Source organism: Hetaerina americana, unplaced genomic scaffold, assembly GCF_022747635.1.
Source record: "Hetaerina americana unplaced genomic scaffold, ioHetAmer1.1.p SCAF_39, whole genome shotgun sequence".
Classification (NCBI taxonomy): Eukaryota; Metazoa; Arthropoda; class Insecta; order Odonata; family Calopterygidae; genus Hetaerina; species Hetaerina americana.
The window spans coordinates 1795126-1815000 of record NW_027286974.1 but is presented as its reverse complement, the minus strand read 5'-3'; the positions used below and the strand labels follow the sequence as shown (position 1 = coordinate 1815000).

The 19875-nt window shown below is 39.1% G+C and overlaps 1 protein-coding gene across 1 annotated transcript in view; it reads right to left on the bottom strand.

Annotated features, from left to right (window-relative positions):
• The window catches only part of LOC139691680 (zinc finger protein 497-like), a 33098-nt gene that overhangs the window by 11894 nt on the left and 1329 nt on the right, over positions 1-19875 (bottom strand). The window contains exons 3-6 of the mRNA XM_071589524.1: positions 18220-18285; positions 11202-11315; positions 7397-7624; positions 5659-5871 (exon numbers count right to left, since the gene is read on the bottom strand). Coding sequence (XP_071445625.1) covers positions 5659-5871; positions 7397-7624; positions 11202-11315; positions 18220-18285 — 621 coding nt within the window. The remainder of the gene's footprint in view (positions 1-5658; positions 5872-7396; positions 7625-11201; positions 11316-18219; positions 18286-19875) is intronic.

Sequence of the window (19875 nt, the reverse complement as noted above, 5' to 3'; positions counted from 1 at the left end):
CTCTTGAATGTGTTATGGTGGGATGGTGTTGATATATAACTGCTTATTCAGACTTTGTTGATACGATGGAAATGAGAGCACTGCTTTGTAATCATTTTGGTTTCTCTTGCCATCCATCCTATCTAATCATTTGCGTCCTGTGTATTGGATTACATTGTCAGCAGTTCTCTGTGAGTTAGAACTTGGTATTTTTCTGCCTTTAGATTGTAAGCACATTGCCGTAGTCTCAAGGAAAGGGGAAGAGTCCCAATTTGACTCAGTGAGATCAGCCTTTTCAACAAAATCGAACTATGCAGAGGCTGACAAAAAAATTTGCAATTCACTGGTTTTAATTTATTTATTTATAATTTTTTCTACAGGCTTTTTTGATTCTTTCTTATATTTAAAAATAGTAGTTTTATTGAAAAATGTTTAAAAAAAATATATTAGTATTGTGTCTAAAAATCGAAATATTATTGCTAAAAAAATATTCTTCAAATTTATAATACTGTAATAAATACATTTATTTCTCAGATTATGTAAATGTATTACATCATTATTAACTACAATAATATATTTCAAAATAAAAAAACCGCACATGGATATCTAAACAAATAACTTCATAATGTTTTTTTTTCTAAGGTGATACATTTTCTTAAATTTCCCTTCGCACTTCTCACTAAGTACCCCTGGAATCCCCACCGCACTAAGAGGGTTAAATACATAATGGATGATCTGCTTCTGTCTTTTAATCTGTTGAAAGAAATCACTCTACCTTTGAATATATTTCCTCGGCTTCCTTCATAAAATCAATCGAGTGGGTCCTTCTAAAATTTCCCAAATAAAACTACTGACTAATGGCCTGACATCCAAATGATACCTGCATTTGAGAATATTGTTTAGGGATAAGCATCAGAATTGGCTTTCAGAAAGTTAGAAATCTCTAATGATGGAAATTATAATAAAAATACAGCATTGAGTACCTTCGAGGGTGGTTTACGAGGTTGGTCCCAGAAGCACCCGACCCAACAGAGAAAAAACAACAATTTTGGAAAAAAATGTATTCATTTTTCAACATAACATCCTTTCAGCTCTATACGCACACTTTTCCCAGCGATGTTCAATAAGTTCGATACTCTTGTAATAATTAAAACGGTCTTGCCCCTCAAAATAGCCATTAACTGCCAAGATCATTTAATTCTCTGAAGATGAAGATGCAACTGTGGGTTTTAAAAAGCAATCAGGCTCCGAAGACTGTGAAATTCGCCAAATATGTAATAGTTATGACTCTGTTTCAGATTCAGACGGATTGATCTACATTGATTACTCACAATAAACCTTTAATGAAGAGTATCATGCATTGTTATTGCACTGGTTGAGCCCAGAAATCAAGATGCATTCCAATAGTAATGCTTTTATATATTTTTTTTAAAGTTTTATTGAACAGATTTGCAGAAACTCTAAAAATTCTTCAAAGTACTCTCTCCTTTGGCTTCATACACATTTTATCCAGCTACTCTGCCGTGACTGATAAGTGCCCTGGAAGGCATCTTCGGAGACCTCTCTTGCAAGGTCTTCCTCACGGCATATTCGATCTCTTCTGTGGACGAAAAACGGGTTCCTTTCGGAGCTGTCTTGATCCGGGGGAATAAAAAGAAGTCAGCTGGGGTGACATCAGGACTATAGATAAGGGGGGGTGGGACATTGTTGGCCTGACATGGTGTTTGGCCAAGAAGTCGGGAGACTTGTAGCATATTGTGGCAAACACCTTAAGGCGAGAGCTTAGCATACACTTTCCTCATCCCTAAATCTTCAGTAACATCTACATCTACATCTACATAATACCCCGCAAGCCGCCGCAAGGGCGTGTGGCGGGGGGTGTTTGATCACCAACCGTAAAAGGAAAAATACCACATGCAAAAAAAAACAACACAGAAAATCACACCCACAACAGCGCACACACTCATGCAAAAATCCCTTCATCCAATACTCATGCAAACACATATACCGCAAAACAACTAAAAAACTGCACCCCATGATGCAGCACGAAAGCCATCCTACATCACGGAAGCCAGGACACAACAAGCAAGAAATTGAAACATCACTACCACATTAAAATGCACCACAAAACACTCTACCCCCAAAGAGTCTTAAAAGGAATGGAATGCGACCCAACGTTGCAGGTAGCGGGAATTTCCCCCCGCGGAGAGGGACGAGGGATTGAAAGGGAAATTTGAAAACAGATGAACAGAACACGAATGAGGTCATTCGGAAAGAATGGGTTATTATAGCAAAACACACAAGGTTAGTAAAAGAGCATGCATTTAAATACAACTAATTATTTTTTAGACGCTGAGGGAGGCAAGTGGAATTTTTGCTATCTATAACCCTGCAGTTGCTATCCCGTATTGTCCGTGGGAAGAAGGAGTCCTTGAGTCGGCTAGTCCTGGCATCTATTTCCCGAATTTTATATGCATGATCCGAGCGACCAATGTATGTAGGAGAACGAATAATTTGCGAGACCTCGGTGCTGAAACATGCGGATCTAAATTTATTTAATAATTTCAATCTTGCATTGAATCGTCTCTCAGCCAATGATTCCCACCCCAAATCCATGAGCATTTCGGTGACGCTTTGCGTTTTACCGTAGGAATTTTTTACAAAACGGGCTGCCCGGCGTTGAACCTTCTCAATTTCCCAAATGAGACCTTTTTCACTCGGATCCCACACGCTGCATGCGTATTCTAAATGAGGCCTTACAAGAGCGTGGTAACAACGTTCCTTGACCTTCGAGTCACTTTTGCCGACAATGCGTCTAATGAATCCCAATTTTTTATATGCTTGACCGCAGACTTTACGTATGTGAGTCCCCCAAGTTAAGTCTTTTGTGAATGTGACACCTAGGTATTTTACCGTATCAACTACTGCCAGGTCACCTCCAGCTAATTTGTAGGCAAATCCCGTTGATCTCTTAAAGAAATTTACCACTGCACATTTATTATAATTTAGAGTCAATCCCCAGTTAGAACACCATTTAGTAATGCAATCTAAATCCTGCTCTAGAATAAAACGATCCTCATCCCCAGATATCTCCCGATAGATCACCGTGTCATCCGCGAACATCCTAATTTTACTTTTCACTTCGCGGTTCAGATCGTTAACAAAAATCAGGAAAAGTAACGGCCCGATCACACTTCCCTGAGGTACCCCCGACGTGACTCGAACGCTGTCGGAACTAGCGCCATCAAGGACTACCCTCTGTTCCCGCTCTGAAAGAAAATCTTTAACCCAACTTATGGCGCCCTTGTTTATGCCCGCGACCTTTAATTTATGAATGAGTTTACCGTGTGGGACCTTATCAAATGCCTTTTGAAAATCTAAGAAGATGGCATCCACTTGCCTACCTCTCTCACCAGATACAAGTAAATCATGTGTAAATAATCCTAATTGGGTTTTGCAGGAGCGGGTTTTCCTGAATCCGTGTTGATTGTCACTTAAAAAGTTAATATTGTCAAGGTGTCTCATTATTGAACTGACAATTATGTGCTCTAAGATTTTGCAACAGATGGAAGTGAGAGATATAGGTCTGTAATTACTGGGATCCTCCCTGTCACCACTTTTAAAAATAGGCGTTATTTGCGCGGTTTTCCAAATCTTAGGTACTTTGCACTCTGTGAGGGATTTGTTAAATATAAATTCAAGGCACGGGGCAATGTTTGGAGCTAAATGTTTTATCACCCTAGCTGGTATATTTTCGGGACCCGGGGATTTGTTGGGTTTAATCTCATTAAGCAATTTTAGAATTCCTTGTTGGTCCACTGTTATTTTTTCCATGGGTGGAGTATGTATTGTTTCTTGGAGATATGCGGTGGCAACATCATTCGAGAAAACGCTTTGGAAGAATGAATTTAAGATGTTAGCTTTACCCTCACTGTCTGTATGAATTATATTGCTACAATCCCTCAAGCAAGCCACGGTTGGTTTACTCCCATATACTTCCCTAACATATGACCAGAAAGCTTTGGGGTCAGTGTCCAAGTGCTCGCAAAGTACTTTGCGTTTAAATTCCAGTAAGGCGCTACGTAATTGTTTTTTGGTTTCAATTTTAGAGGATCTATATGTGTCCCATAATTTTTTATTCTCAGGGGATGGTGTGTTCACGCCTGCCCTCTTTACCCTAGAGTGTAGCATTCTCTGCTTTCGAAGGGCTTTTCTAACGTCTTTATTGTACCACCTGGGGTCGCGATTTGCTTTAACGTATTTTATAGGTATGAAATCTACGATTCCTTTTTGCATGATATGGACAAATTCTGTCCAAGTTTCTTCCACGTTGACATGACTTAAGCGGGTTTTGAACTCGGGTAGTGAAGAGTTTGATTGATTGGCAAAAGATTCAAAGTCTGCTTTATGGTAATTATAAATTTTTCTTTTTGGTTTAACAATCTTTTTTATTGCTATGTCCAAATGGACATTAATTGCTTTATGGTCACTCAAGCCCTCATCAGTTGATACACTAATAATACGTTCCGGCGTGTTTGTAAGAAATAGATCCAATATGTTCTTTCCACGGGTGGGCATGCGTACTGCTTGATGGAGGGAGTTTCTTTGAACCAATTTTATCATGGAATTGCAAGATTCGCGATCGCGGGTCCCAGATTTAACGATATTGCTGTCCCAATCTATACCAGGCAGGTTAAAGTCGCCACCAATTATGTTTATGCTGTTAATATATTTACGTGTAAAATTGTAAATTTGATCGTTGAGGGTGTGAAGTGTTTTCAAATCTGAGTCTGGAGGTCTGTAGAAAGAGCATAAATTTATGTTGGGTTGATTGGTCCGTATTAAGGTGCACCAAACACTTTCTATGTTATTATTTTCAAATGAAACTTGCCTACTTTCAAAATGACTTTTAACTGCCACGAAAACCCCTCCTCCGGGTCTTGTATCCCTATCGTGTCGGTAAACTTTGAAATCTATTGGGAAAATTTCTTGGTCGTTTATGTCATTGCACAGCCAACTCTCTGTGCCTAATACTATATCAGCGGAATGAGTTTGGATTATGTATTCTAGATCCGCTGATTTGTTTTTGAGGCTTCTGCAATTTATAACAAGTATAGTTAAATTATTTTGATGTTGAATAACGTCCTTATTTGTGACTGACTGTATTTTAGGACGCCTTTGTGGGGAAGTGCGTGTCACATGTCTTTCTAAATCAAAGTCAGTGCAAAACACAACAGTAAGACGACAAGTTCAGTTCATTGACAACCATTTTGACACTTAATCGAGGGTCAAAGTCCAAAAATTGTCTGTACTCCTGTCCAACTATAGTCCTGACGTCCATAGAAGATATCCAATCAACCGTGATGATGACCTTGTGAGATTGTCCCCAAAAATGCCTTCCAGGGCATGTACCGATCATGGTAAAGTCGCCACAAAAAAAAAGTAGACGCCCAAGGGAAGTACTTTGAAGAATTTTATGGGTTTAAACAAATCTTTTCAATTTATTACTTTGAAAAAAAAAATAACAGCATTACTTTCGGAATGCAAACTGTAAAATCCACCCAAAATATTGTTTTTACTTCTTTTCTGATGACTTATTCAATAAACAATTAATCACTACCGCATATACGGTACCAATTAGTCATAAATCTTGTCTGGAAAGGGCCAGAGATGACTCACCTTGGCGCCAATGAGGCAGTGATGTTTTTCAATGTGTCTTTCCACAGTTTCTCTCTCCGGGAACCACTTCAGACACGCCAGGCATTGGTACCTGTTCCCCTCACACCTCAGCTCCCCCTGGTGCTCCCCACCGTTACCCTTCCCTTTCATTTTGACCCTCGAGGGCCCGCAACGGATTGTCTGCTCCAAATCATCCCCACTCTCAGCACGAGACTATTGCGGAAAAAGAAAAAGATGTGCATCTTTACCCTCATGTAATCATAAACGCAACAAAATACAAAAGTACAAGGGCCAGCTACAAACTAATGCACACATGCTTGTAGACCACCAAGTAAATGATCTTCAGAAACACTCCTGGTGGCATATGGAAGTAACATTCCCCATCAACACGCAAACGCAGGTTTGAGGTCGTCGTTGCGTTCATCCAGTGTATTTTGAGAAGCAGAAGTATTGAGATGTGTTCTAGTGCTAAGTCAACGCAAGTTAAACAGCATGCCGTTAGCAAATTTTTTCCTTCCACTCAACATCCAAGATGTTTTAATTACCCTTTGAGCTTTCTCTTGAGTTAAGGAGAAAATAATAATCGCAAGGCACTTGATGATGCTATGATCTTTCAGAAATCATATTTGAATATTGTTTACCTTGTATTAAGACAAACAAGACTGCCTTGTAACAAGCCACAAACACTGCTGATTAATGGTTTAAAACCAATCCAAAGATTTTTTCTTTCGGGGGTCCCGCAAGGTGGAGTTTTAGGGCCATCAGTTTTCAAATCATCGGCTATAAATTGAATTTGGTCTAGCCAGAATACTTGTCTGGCAAATATGTCATTATAAGCACTTAAAACACTTGATTACATAAACCTTTTATTAAATAAAGCTTAAACGCATTACTTGTGAAAGTTATTTCATACAGATTCTTTCACAGACATCTTTCTAATGCTTTTGAGTTGATAATTAAAGTGTTTAGAAGGAATTTCAGTCATTTTTGTGGTCTCAAAAATTTCAAATTTTTCTGTGAAATCACAGAATATCTCCTCCCCCCTATGCTTCCGGACAAAATATTTAAATTTAATAAAATGGATTCTATTCAAATTAGGAGTTATGAAAATTTGTCATTTTACCGAAAAAACCCACAAAAAAACCTACTTTTAACGATTCAGATGACAATTAAGGCATATAAATCAGATTTCAGTCAATGGAACAAGTTCTTTAGCATGTAAAAATCATTTGCCTCGACCGGGATTCGAACCCTGATCCATCAATGTCGAGTGCTTTAGCCAGTTAAGCTATCGAGGTGTCCTATCTTAAACTCTGAAATTTTGTTGGAGGCTTTCGAAGGAAAAAGATGCTGTGACCAAAATACCGAACACACAATGTCACAGGCATTTGTAGTGATGCGCAACGCAACACAGTCCAGTTATTTTTAGATTTCAGTCATTAATAGGATTACCTTAAATGTTCACAATTCCATTAAAATGCCCTTTAGCCTCGTAAAAATGATTTAGGATAGAATATTAAACTGTATAAAAAGGATTTCCGTCATTTATAGAGCATCGAAATGTTTTCATAATTCTATTCATACGCAAAAGCTTGCATACAAAAATTTCGAAGCATAAAAACTAGATTATTGTTATTTCCAGAGTTTGCTGAATTCACACTTTAACCTATGATCACTTTTGCCAAATTATTCCGCTGAGAATCTTTGAGTTAGTACAAGCTGAGGTCAATAGACATACCTCCTCTTCTGCTTTGATGGTGGCTACCGTGGATTGTGCCGGGCTGTGGTTCTTCCCCACTTCCTCGCATCTCACCGAGTGTGTTCTCTTAATGCCCCTTTGGACCTCAACGGACGGAGTCAGAGGAGTAAGACCAGGGCCATCCTTTTTGCCTCGGTCATCCAATTGCACTTCCGTCACTCCGGAGGAGGAATTGATTGCTTTCCCAGCGCCACCACAAGATCCCTCCTGTGAGGACGTTTACAAAATCATCAATGTTATGCCGTCGTCACGGTGTGTTGGCATTTTAACGACTATAATTTAACAACTGAGGTAATGAGCAATCAGGAGAGAATAATTTGAATTGAGTACGTAAGGGAGTGGAGAGTAATCCCAAATTAAAAACAATAACTACGAGGGTAGACTGAAAACTAATGCAATCACATGTTTGTAGACACCACAAACAAAATGACCTTCATGGAGGACTCCTGGTCTGGTGGCATGTGGAAGTAACATTCCCAGTCAACACTCATGCGCAGGTTTGAGGTCATTACATTCATCCAGTGTAGTATTTTGAGAAGCGGAAGTATGGAGACGTGTTATAGTGTGCTATATGTCAACATGGCGAGTTTAAACACCGTGTTTTTATTGAATTTTTTGCCTTCACCTCAATGTCCGAGGTGAAATGATTACCCTTTTGAGGTGTTGAGGGGTGGAGCTGCAGGTGCCCAGAGAGGCTTGCCTGGGCATCGAACCAGGGCCCTCCGCTCATCAGTCCAATGCTCAACCCCTGGACTACCCCTACCCACATATACGAGGTCTGTCCAAAAAATATCGCAAATTTTGATTTTCTCCAGGTTACGTATAATTGATTTTTCAATTTTTTGGTAGCGTTATGTTGGTACTTCTGTCTTTAACTCATGCCAAAAAGTTCGGTCATTTTTCAAAGCCCAGTTAATTGTGACAGCTGTTTTTTTCGGATGCATTTTGGCTTGTCTTCGATTTTTGCCTGTTCCGAAAAAAATGGATCCAAGAATCTGTGTCAAATTTTGTTTGAAAAACAAAATTAAGTGTGTGGATGCATTCTGAATGTTGACTGTGGCATATGGTGAAGCTACCGTGGACCGAAGCAATGTTTACCGGTGGTACAAAATGTTCTCGGAGGGCCGAGAAGATGTGAAGGATGAGGAGTGTGACAGATGCCCGAGCACGACAACAAGAAACGTAAACATTGATGAAGTGAAGAAAATAGTATTGGCCAATCGTCAAATCACCCTCAGAAAAGTTGCTGAGAACATGAAAATATTGATTGGCTCAATTGATTGACTGGATTTATAGGTACAAGTGTGGGGTACAATCAAAGAGCGGCTATTGTCAAAAGTGTTATAGTGCTGGGTGTTATATTTCGCAGAAGTTAGATTCTTTTACTGGTATCCCACAGATCATATGATATTGTGGCTGACTGTAATGCTTTGTAGAAGTCTGAGGAAGGTTTTTGCTAACCCAGCGAGGAAATCTCATTCGATGAAGCACATACCTGCCTGGATTGCATGTACACATATATATGTATGTGTACATATATATATATATATATATATATATATATATATATATATATATATATATATATATATATATATATATATACATGTACAACGATAGCAGTTAGAGATAAGGCGGGTAAGGTAATAGTTGATGCAGGGAAGATCCAAGAGAGATGGAAAGAATTTATAGAAGAACTGTGTAGTAAAGAGCTTAGACCAACAAAGTTAGACATTGAAAAGGAACATGACGTAGAGGAAGATAGCTTAGGTCCAGGCATACTAGACCATGAGATAGAAAGGGCATTAATGGAGATGAAACTAAATAAGGCCGTGGGGGTAGATAACATTCCTGTGGAACTTTTGAAATGCTTAAAAAAATGTGGGAGGAAGAGGCTATATGGGCTGGTCCGTAATATTTATGAGGAAGGAATCTGGCAGGAAGACTTTGTGAGATTAGTTTTAGTTCCTATTCCGAAAAAGGTAAAGGCTACATCATGTGAGGACTATAGGACAATAAGTTTGATATCCCACGCAGCTAAAGTTGTTCTCAGGATCATAAACAAACGGATAGAGAGTAGGGCAAATGATTACTTGGGGGATGATCAGTTTGGGTTTAGGAAGGGGAGAGGTATGCGTGATGCCATTGCAGTAATGAGATTATTAATCGAGAGGAATATAGAAAAAACCAGGAGGTATTTGCCTGTTTCGTAGATTTAGAAAAAGCATTTGATAGAGTGAATTGGGAAAAACTAATGAGTATATTGCAGAAAATAGGAATGGATTGGAGGGAAAGGAGGCTAATCTGCAACCTGTACATGTCTCAGACTGCTCAGGTGCGAGTGGGGAACGGGGAGTCCGGTTGGGCAGTTTTAGGAAGGGGTGTAAGGCAGGGTTGCCCATTATCACCGATGCTGTTCAACCTGTGTGCAGAGGAAATGAATAAAGAGGCATGGGAAGAATTGGAGGTAGGAATGAAGGTGGGCGGGGAATTCGTAAAATCAGTTAGGTTTGCTGATGACCAAGCTCTAGTTTGTCAGCCAGCCAAGGGGCTGCAAGTATTGCTTAGTGAATTGGAAATTCAGTGCGACAGGTATGGGATGAGAATCAATATTAATAAAAACAAAGGTTGTGCAATTTTATACAAAGAATCGGCTTCCCAGCCCGGGCTTAGAATCTATACGATCAATCCTGAAAGACCTCTACCCTATCCTAAAAAATCATAATGCCACCGCCAACCTTTTTCCCAAATGCCCCTCAGTTACTTTCAAACGCCCCGCCAACCTATCCGATCTCCTCAAATCAACAAATCCACTCCTTAAATCCCCAACCCGTCCTAAAACCACTCCAACGCCTTGCAATAAACCCAGATGTAAAACATGCCCTATTTTCAAAACCAAAATCCCATCCCTCTCCCACCCGCTTTTTAACTCTCTCCCACCAATTCCCTCCTCTACTTGCACTTCTAGCAATGTAGTGTACCTTCTGAAGTGCCAACTGTGCCCGGCCTATTATATTGGGCAAACCACCACACCCCTCAATATCAGAATCAACAACCACCGAGCCTCATGCAAAAACTCTTCCTTCATTGACATGCTCCCTATCCCCAAACACGCCTCCGAACACAACACTCCCTTTGATAAATGCTATAGTGTATCAATCATAGCATCCCTCCCACCCTCTGATCCTCCTCTGAAACTGAAAACACTAGAGCAATCCTTCATCTGGCTTTTGGAGTCCTGGAACTGGCCAGGAATCAATATTAGGCACTAATTACCCTGTTCTAATTATATTTTCATCCCCCTTCCACCCCCATCACCTTCTACATTTTCCCCACCCTTCTAACGCTGCCCCTCCAAACCCGTCCCTTCGGAATTCCCTCCCCACCTTCCCCTTCCATCCATCGCTCCAGCCCTCGTATTCCCTTCAGTTCTGTCCCTCTCCTCCTTGATAAAGGTGGCAACGACCACCGAAAATTCGAAAAATAGTGAGTCTCTTTTTTTGTGTGTTTCTGTGTTTTTGTCTGTGTCCACTAGTGCTAAGTGTTATACATTATATGTATATTAAAATATATATAATTAGAATCAATAGAAAGCTGTCCACGCCTGGCCAAAATGCCTTTAGTTCCCAAGTTCTGAAGCGTTAATTCACAAATTCAATGTTAAATGCAAGAATTATTTAAGAAATTCTTCTCTAGACAAATTTGTCACTTATAAAATGGTCGAATGAAAATGAGAAGGGATGGTCAGTCCGACTGCCGTCGCAGAGAGGCCAAATTCAGTTACCTGTCCAACGTGTGCTTCTTCCAATGCATCCTCTCGCTCCTTCCAGAGCCCTCCGCCGCGAATGCTCCTGAGGATGTGTGCCACAGACTCCAAAAGGTTGTCCACGGCGACCCTCTGTGGAATAAAAAGGTTAAAGTTCAACTTGGGTGATTGGCAAACGGTTTGGCACAAGTCCGTTTCACAAAAAACACTACAGTGCCACCGACACGGTCCATTTAGCATTTAAAAATTAATCACTGAATGATTAAACTTTGTACTTATACAATTAAAACTTCAGTAAACTCCCACCAGTATCCATGGAAAGGCTAAGGGTTGATGCTTACATGGTTTGTATAATAAGTTCCAGGAAAATTTCAATAAAATAGATTAAATTCGCCAAGATATTTGATAGGTACAGAATGCCTCTCTAAAAATTAAATTCTTCACAGGACTTTTCCCTTCGAGAGAGTAAAAAACAGACTTCTTTCTGTGGCTTTTCCACGACTCAAAAGCTCTCTGGTAGGCAGATTGCGGAAGGCCTGCCCTTACCAGATGTACAAGTTCCAAAATATAAATGTAAAGCAGCCACTGGGTAATAAAGTTCATTGTGGTTATTAAAATATTGTTTCGTATGTGTTGTGGACGGCATTTTGTATTGATATGGAAGTTTGTTTGTATGTGATGCGGAAGTGTCATTGTATTTGAGAATATTTTGTCTCTTATCTGTTTTTATATGTGTTTGTATGTAATTTAATTTTAATTTTTGTAGTGCCCCATCATACTATGTTAGGAGAAATAAAACCAATAAAATTAACGAGATCAAGTGTACAACAGATAGATTAAAGAAGTCATTTTGTACACAAGCAATAAAGGGATCATAATAAGATTGTCCAACCATGGTAGGGTCATGTTTGGGTAAAAATTAGTCTGGTGTGTATTTAAATAAATAAAACTGTACTTAATATCCAACAAGAACTAATACTAATTTGAAGTGGATTCTGTTCTACTTGCTCTAGTTTTTTCCCTCCTATTTTAATGTTTAGCTTAGCCTTATGATCCCAAGAACAAATTTAGCTGCGTGGGATATCAAACTTATCGTCCTGTAGTCCTCACATGATGTAGCCTTTACCTTTTTATTGGAATAGGAACTAAAACTGATCTCACAAAGTCTTCCGGCCAGATTCCTTCTTCATAGATACTACGATGGCTTCCCACCCTGAGGGCCCATATTCAAATCCCAGTGGCGGTGTTGAATATTTTTCAGTGAGGGTATCTCTGATCCCTACTTGAGGTGCTTTGTGGAGGGCTCTTTGAGTGAGTACGCCGTCCGTCGGATGGGACGTTAAACTGTTTGACCCCTTGGCGCCTTAAGTTATTAGAGTAGGATAATGCCGACGCCGGGTTTCTCTCTCCACCCTTCATCCTTTCCCCGTCCATCCCTAATGGTACAAATGACCTCAGCTGTCGGACGCCTCCCCTAAATACTACTACTACCATAGATACTACGAATCAGCCCATATAGCCTCTTCCTCCCACATTTTCCTAAACATTTCAATAGTTCCGCTAAGGGAATGTTATCCAACCCCACGGCCTTATTTAGTTTCATCTCCCTTAATGCCCTTTCTGTCTCACTGTCTAGTATGCCTGGACCTAAGCTATCTTCCTCTACGTCATGTTTCTATGTCCAACTTTGTGGGTCTAAGTTCTTTACCACACAGTTGTATGGTGATATAATTAATATCTAACAAGGACTACTACTAATATGAAGTGCATTTGAACATTGGTTCGACAGACCAATAGTTACAATTCTTTCCATAAAACTCCCATTATTCATTGAACACCCCTTCATACCTTTCGAGCTGTTAAAAACCCTATTTCGGTGCATTCCGCAGTGGGTACGTAACGCTCTCGGAGAGACGAGTGATATTAGAATCAAACACAGTCATTATTATGTGATATTGATACGCTGTGCATTGCAGTTCAAATATCTGCTCAAGAGAAAAAAAAAGTCATTTATTGCCAAAATGTACAGTCATCCACCAAACTTGAGGTGTGTAATTAAAAGCATCATTTATTGCTGAAACCGCAAATAGTCTAATTGCCGGTATTTTTTAATATACAACTGATTCATGAATGTGCCAGATATATTCTGGTGACACAATTACAAGTATACCAGGAGAATAAATACGAAATGTGGATTTCTGACAGCAGATGGTGCACCAATGCAGTTTGTGGTTTAAAGATTTTGGCATTGATGATGCCATTTTGTCGTGCCAACGACAACAAGCTTCAAGTTGTGCACTGAGTGATAAATTGAACTAGTATTGCGTTGCTGTGTTCAAATATGTCGAAAATATATACCAAATAAAAGAACATTTGCCGACAGCATTAATATTGCATTTTCATATTGAAGAAAACGGCTGCTGAATCAAAATAGCGATTTATTTCGAGAAGCTTAAAGTGAACATGTTCCAACTGAAAGAAACGTGTGAACGATGGTTTCAAGGAGTTTCAAAAGTGGTGACTTCCATGTTTGCAGACAAGGAACACAGGAAAACTGCCAAAAACGTACCAAGATGTGGAATTGCAAGTATTATTTGACGTAGATGGTCCACAAATACACAAAAACAACTCAGAGGGCAATTGATCATTAGTTGACAAGCTGTTTCCAATCGTCCACGAGAGATGGGAAAGATTCAGAAGACAGGCAGATGGAAGACAGGCAGATGAGGCACAAACTGAACAATGGGTGCAAAAACACATGTGAAATTTCGCTCTCACGATACAAAAGGAAGATAATATTACATCGTATCGTCACTGGGGATGATAAATGATTTATTTTAAGAATCCCAAGGGCAAATCCTCATGGGTAGACCCAGGCGTACCATCCAAATCGATCGCATGACCAAATCGCTTTTGAAGGAAAGATGATTCTCTGAGTTTGGTGGAACAGATGGGTATAGTCTACTAAGAGCTGTTGAAATCTGGTGGAACGGTCAACACTGAATGCTAACACAGCACCAATTGTGTGATTTGAACCATACTCTACTTGAAGAAAGACCAGAATACCAAAAGAGGCAACACATGGTCATTTTTTCTTCATTGTCAATACTCCATCACAAATGGCACAAGCAGTTCGCGACACGTCTACATCTACATCTACTTAATACCCCGCAAGGGCGTGTGGCGGGGGGTGTTAGGACACCACCCGTAATTTAGAAAAGAAAAAAACCACATGCAATAACCACAAAATCATATATCCACAAAAAAAACATGGCATGCATTCATGCATGAACACTTACACCCCACACACATGCAAACACTCAATCTACATCTTACATACACATGCACCTGTATAAATACACCTAACAGCTTTGCAATGTTTAATTTTGCTCCGACTTGTAAATTCAATGTTTTCAATATTTCTAAAGTGACTTCGGTTTCTTGCTATTATGATTTCTGATTGCTCGGGGAAAGAATGAGTATTTGTGTGTCTATCTGTACTGGAATCTATCTCCCTTAGTTTATCTTTGTGGTCTGATCTACCTGAGCAGTGTGGGCCCATTATAATTCCTTCAGTGTCATATTTAAACTCGTTTGTTCTGAACCTTTCTAAAAGTCTAAGCCTCGCTTGTTCTCTCCGCACTTCAAGTGGTTCCCAGCCTAATTCCCCTATGAGACCTGTCACACTCGTGTTCTCATCATAACAATTTTTTAACGAATCTAGTGGATTTTCTCTGGACTTAATCTAATTCTTTTTGCCAAATTTTCTCCCGAGGATCCCAAATACTTGCGGCATATTCCAAATTAGGTCTAACTAGAGCAAAATAGCCCCTCTCTTTGATTTTTTCATTACATTTCCCCACCACCCGTTTTATGAAGCCAAGTTTCTTTAAAGCTGATCCGCATATTGTCCTGATATGTGCTCCCCATGAAAGGCGTGGTGTTAGAACAACCCCCAAATATTTAACTTGATTTGCCGTAGTCAATACTGAACCCTCCATTTTGTGGTTTATATCCTGTTCCTCGCTTCCTTTATTCCAAAATTACAAAACTGCGCATTTATCTATATTAAGTGTTAATCCCCATTTATTGCAACATTCCGAGATATTGTCTAAGTCTCTAGAGAGTAGCTCGCAGTCTAGTTGGCTCCTTATTTCCCTGTACACCACCGTGTCTTCAGCAAATAAGCTCAGATTGCCACCAACGCGTGTGCTTAAGTCATTAATGCATATTAAGAACAGAAGAGGCCCTATTACACTTCCCTGGGGGACCACACGTCAGAAGCATTCGGCTGGGAAGTTATTTCTACCCCGCACGGATTACCCGGTCTGACTTGGCTTTCCTTCCGATTAAACACACGTTTGCATCCATGGGTCATAAACTTGCTGAATAGTGCTTTAGTTCGTACGAATATGTGGTAAAAATGGCTCGATGAACGTTTTGTATGGGAAACGGAACCATTTTAACTGACGTGGTAATCAAAAATTGCAACCAGGATAGGAAATATGTCCAACGAGAATTCTTAGAGCAAAGCTCTTTCAATCATTCTCCCAAATTTCCACTTTAAAATCCACAATTTCCATCTTGCACACCTGGTAATACGGTTGCCATATAATGATAGCATGCTATTTTAATAAATAAACCATAAACAGTAGTAATCAACCCTAAGGGAATATAATATATCTCTCTATATCCCTAAAGGAATAATGAAATATGAATATTATTCATGAATTCAACACTTATTTGCATCGATGGGTCATGCCTTTGGGGAAGTAGCGCTTTGGGTTTGTACGAAACTGTTTATAAAATGACGCAATGAATGTTTGAAAGTCAAAATGGGAACATTTTAACTGACACAGTGGTTGAAAAATGCCCGAAAGATGGGAAAAACTTCCAAATAGCAATTGCCCAAACATTAAATTAAGATCTTTTATTCATTCTTCCAAATTTATTCTATTTTACAATTTTTCCAAAACGTACGTCGGGAAGAAGTTGATACCCCATTACTGCTCAAATAAACCACGTATTTTCTCAAGAAACTGCGATGGAGATGCCTCAACCAGTAACTTTCAACGGAGTCATCCGCTAATGAGCATTACAATGCAACAATTTCAGAGTGTAAAAATAATTTGCCTTAACCGGGATTCAAACCGGGATCCCTCAAATGTCCAATTTCAGAGTTTAGGAAGATGCCTCGATAGCTTAACTGGCTAAAAGCACTCATACCAGACATCGACAGGGATCCCGGTTCGAATCCCGGTCAAGGCGATTTTTTTTTTACACTCTGAAATTGTTGCATTAAAACCATTTATATTTTTAAAGTATCATTTGTGAATGCATTTTTTTTATTTGAGTATTTATACCACAAAATATTAAATTTCCATTGCTTCCTAATTACTCAAAAGAGTGATATTTCCAAAATTTGCCATTAAGGGGCGCCCATTCTAATTTTCTACGGCTTGATGGAAGGAAAAATGATTTCTGGTAAGTATGTTTGCAGGCTAATCGAATTTTGACTCATAGAACAAAGCCAAACCGTATACATAATAATAATTATGCCCATAAGTTAACATGGCGCACCAACAAAGATATACCTTCACTTTTAGTAACAAGGTAAAAGGAACCAATTGGCACTAAAAATTCTCGGAAAAAATAGCATTCCTAGAAGAGATAGCTGTTAATACTGTGTACATGGGAAGGCCCAGAAGTACCTGGCCTGACCTAGAGATGGCGGTAGTTGTTTGAAAAATATCACTGTAATAGAAAGTACGCAGTCTATAAAACATATTATTTAAATTTGCAGACGCCACGTTGTTTAGTATTTGTTTGGCAGCCATCAATAGAGAACGTTTACAGCAAATTTGTGGAAATGGAGAGAGAATTGGTCATTGGTACATGTGATACAATACTTTTATTTGAAAGGCATCGGCCTCCGCAACCAACAAAGTAAAAGCTGAACTGGATTATTCTACTCTGAAAGTGAGTCTGCTCCTTCGTTTATACAACAGTAATACAATACAATTGGGCAGCAGAGTTTAAAACGAGGCCGTACCAGCTGTCAAGAAGAAATCATCCCATTGGTCAACCAAATGAGGTGACGACTCCAGAAACGGTTAAGAAAACCCACGAAGTGATACTCACTGATCATCCACTGAAAGTACGAGAGCTAGTAGACATAGTAGGCTTTTCAAAAAGTGCGGTACATCGCATTTTAACTGAAGATTTGGACATGAGAAAGCTGTGTGCAAGATGGGTGCTCACACTCGAGCAAAACCAGTATCGTGAAGATGTTTCAATTGAGTGTTCAGCAAAGTATCACAGCAAAAGAATAGAATTTTTGCGTAGTTTCATAACCGTGGATGAAACATGGGTCTATTACTTCACAACCGAGACAAAAGAACAATCAAAACAATGGATTCAAAAGGGAGAACCGGCTCCAAAGAAGGCGAAGACCCTTTCATCTTGAAGGCAAGCTCATGGAATTGGTTTTATAGGTATGTGCGTGGGATAATTTTCATTCGCTATCTTGAAAAAGGAAAAACTATCAACGACAAGTATAATGTGAACTTATTGCTACGTTTGAAAGAAGAAATCAAGCAAAAGCGGGAGCATTTGGCTGGAGAAGAAAGTGTTATTTCATCAAGAAAATACACCAGCTCACAAATCCATTATTGAAATGGCCAAAATTCATGAATTAAAGTTTGGTTATGCTACCAAATGCACCCTGTTCACCAAATTTAGCACCCTCGGATTATTTTCTTCACTTGGAAACTTGAAAAAAATGGCTCGGTGGTCTAAGATTTTCCAAACGTGAAGAAGTAATGTCAAGTGCAGTTAATGGCTATTTTTAGGAGCAAGACAGTTCCTATTATAATAAAAAGGATATCGAACTTATTGAACATCGCTGGGAAAATGTGTACATAGAGCTGAAAGGAGATTATACTATACATTTTTTCCCAAAATTTTTGTGTTTTCTTTGTCGGGTCAGGTAGTACTGGGGCTACCCTCGTATATGCTGAGAAACGCAGACCCTTACCCTCGTGCGAAGTTCTTCATCAGCGGCCAATGCCTCCAATTCCAAAGACAACGGACTGTGGTCCCACTGAAACCAAAGAGGACAAATGTAAAGGTGATATTGGTAGACCAATACCAAAACAAATTTCAAATGTATTTGATAAGCGTTCTCAGGTATGCTAATGGACAAACAATCAATAGAACATACTAATGATTGAATAAAAATGTATAAATTAAATCACTATATACCACGTTGACGAAGTTTTCATTTTGGGATCAAAGTTATAAACTTTTAATAAAGTTCAAGATAGCTTAAACGTGTGTAATTATCAAAAATATTACATCGTAAAGTTTCCAAAGTTTGATTTAACTAATTAAAATTAAATAATCTTATTCGATTATTTTTAAAAATTGGAATTTCATTCAAAATTAGGGTTGGTGGGATGAGAATAGTATGAATAATCAAGCATAGATGCATACATATATTATGTATGCATGTAAATTCATCGCAAATCAAATTGCAAAAAATTTGACCCTTACGTGAATTTACGAGGGTAGGCTGGAAACTAATGCCAACACATGCTCGTAGACCACAAAAACAAAATGACCTTCAGAAGAACTCTTGGTCTTAGGCATGTGGAAGTAACATTCCCGCTTAAACACGCATGTTTGCTGGTTTGTGGTCGTTACATTCTTCATCCAGTGTTGTATTTTGAGAAGCAGACGAAGTATTTGAGACGTGTTCTAGTGTGTGCTATATATGTATGTCAACATTTGCGAGTTTAAACAGCGTGCTGTTATCGAATTTTTGCCATCACCCCATCGTCCGAGGTGTAATGATTACCCTTGAGTTGAAAGGAAAAAGACAAAAATCGCAGGCATCGCAATATCGCAAGGGAATAAAGAGGAGGGTGTTTTGGAATCGGTTCAAATTTCTATTGTTTCCGCAATAGCCTCTACAGTTGCGCGCATATTGTGAGAGAACAAGCGTTGCATTGTCATATTGCAAGATTATTATTGGCACTATGCTGCCTTTAAACTCGACCAATATGGTTCATGTTACGCTTTTGAGTGATTCGCCGTTCATTATAAATTAAATCTTCGATGAGTTTGCGATGTTTATATCGACCGTGGGCCAATGATCGGACGCCCGCTATTTGTTTCATCAACAATTATGACTTTTCCCAGGTTTGCAACCACGAAATGTTACTAACCATCGATTTACGGTAGACCTATCAACGGCATCGTCACCATAGAACAGCCATTTAAACGACGATTGAATATCAGTAGGAGTCATTTTTTAATAGTCACGCTGTTTAAACTCGCCAGGTTGAAATATGTAGCACACACTATGGAACGCGTCTCCATACTTCATCCACTTCTCAAAATACTACACTGGATGAACAATGTAACGACCTTAAACCTGCGCATGCGTGTTGAGGGGTAATTTCAGAGCATTAAAATACATTACGATGAATATTTGCAATGAATGAAAGATATTCGTAATAAGGATTAATTATAGTTGATATTACATTTAAAGAAAGGTGATAACATGATTTTTCTTTCAAAATAGCCGAAAATTTTCATATCATTGCACACAATGGGATATTGTGCGGTAGATATTGAAAGCATGACTGATCAAGGAAATACGAACTTTCGAAAGATACGTGAGATATAA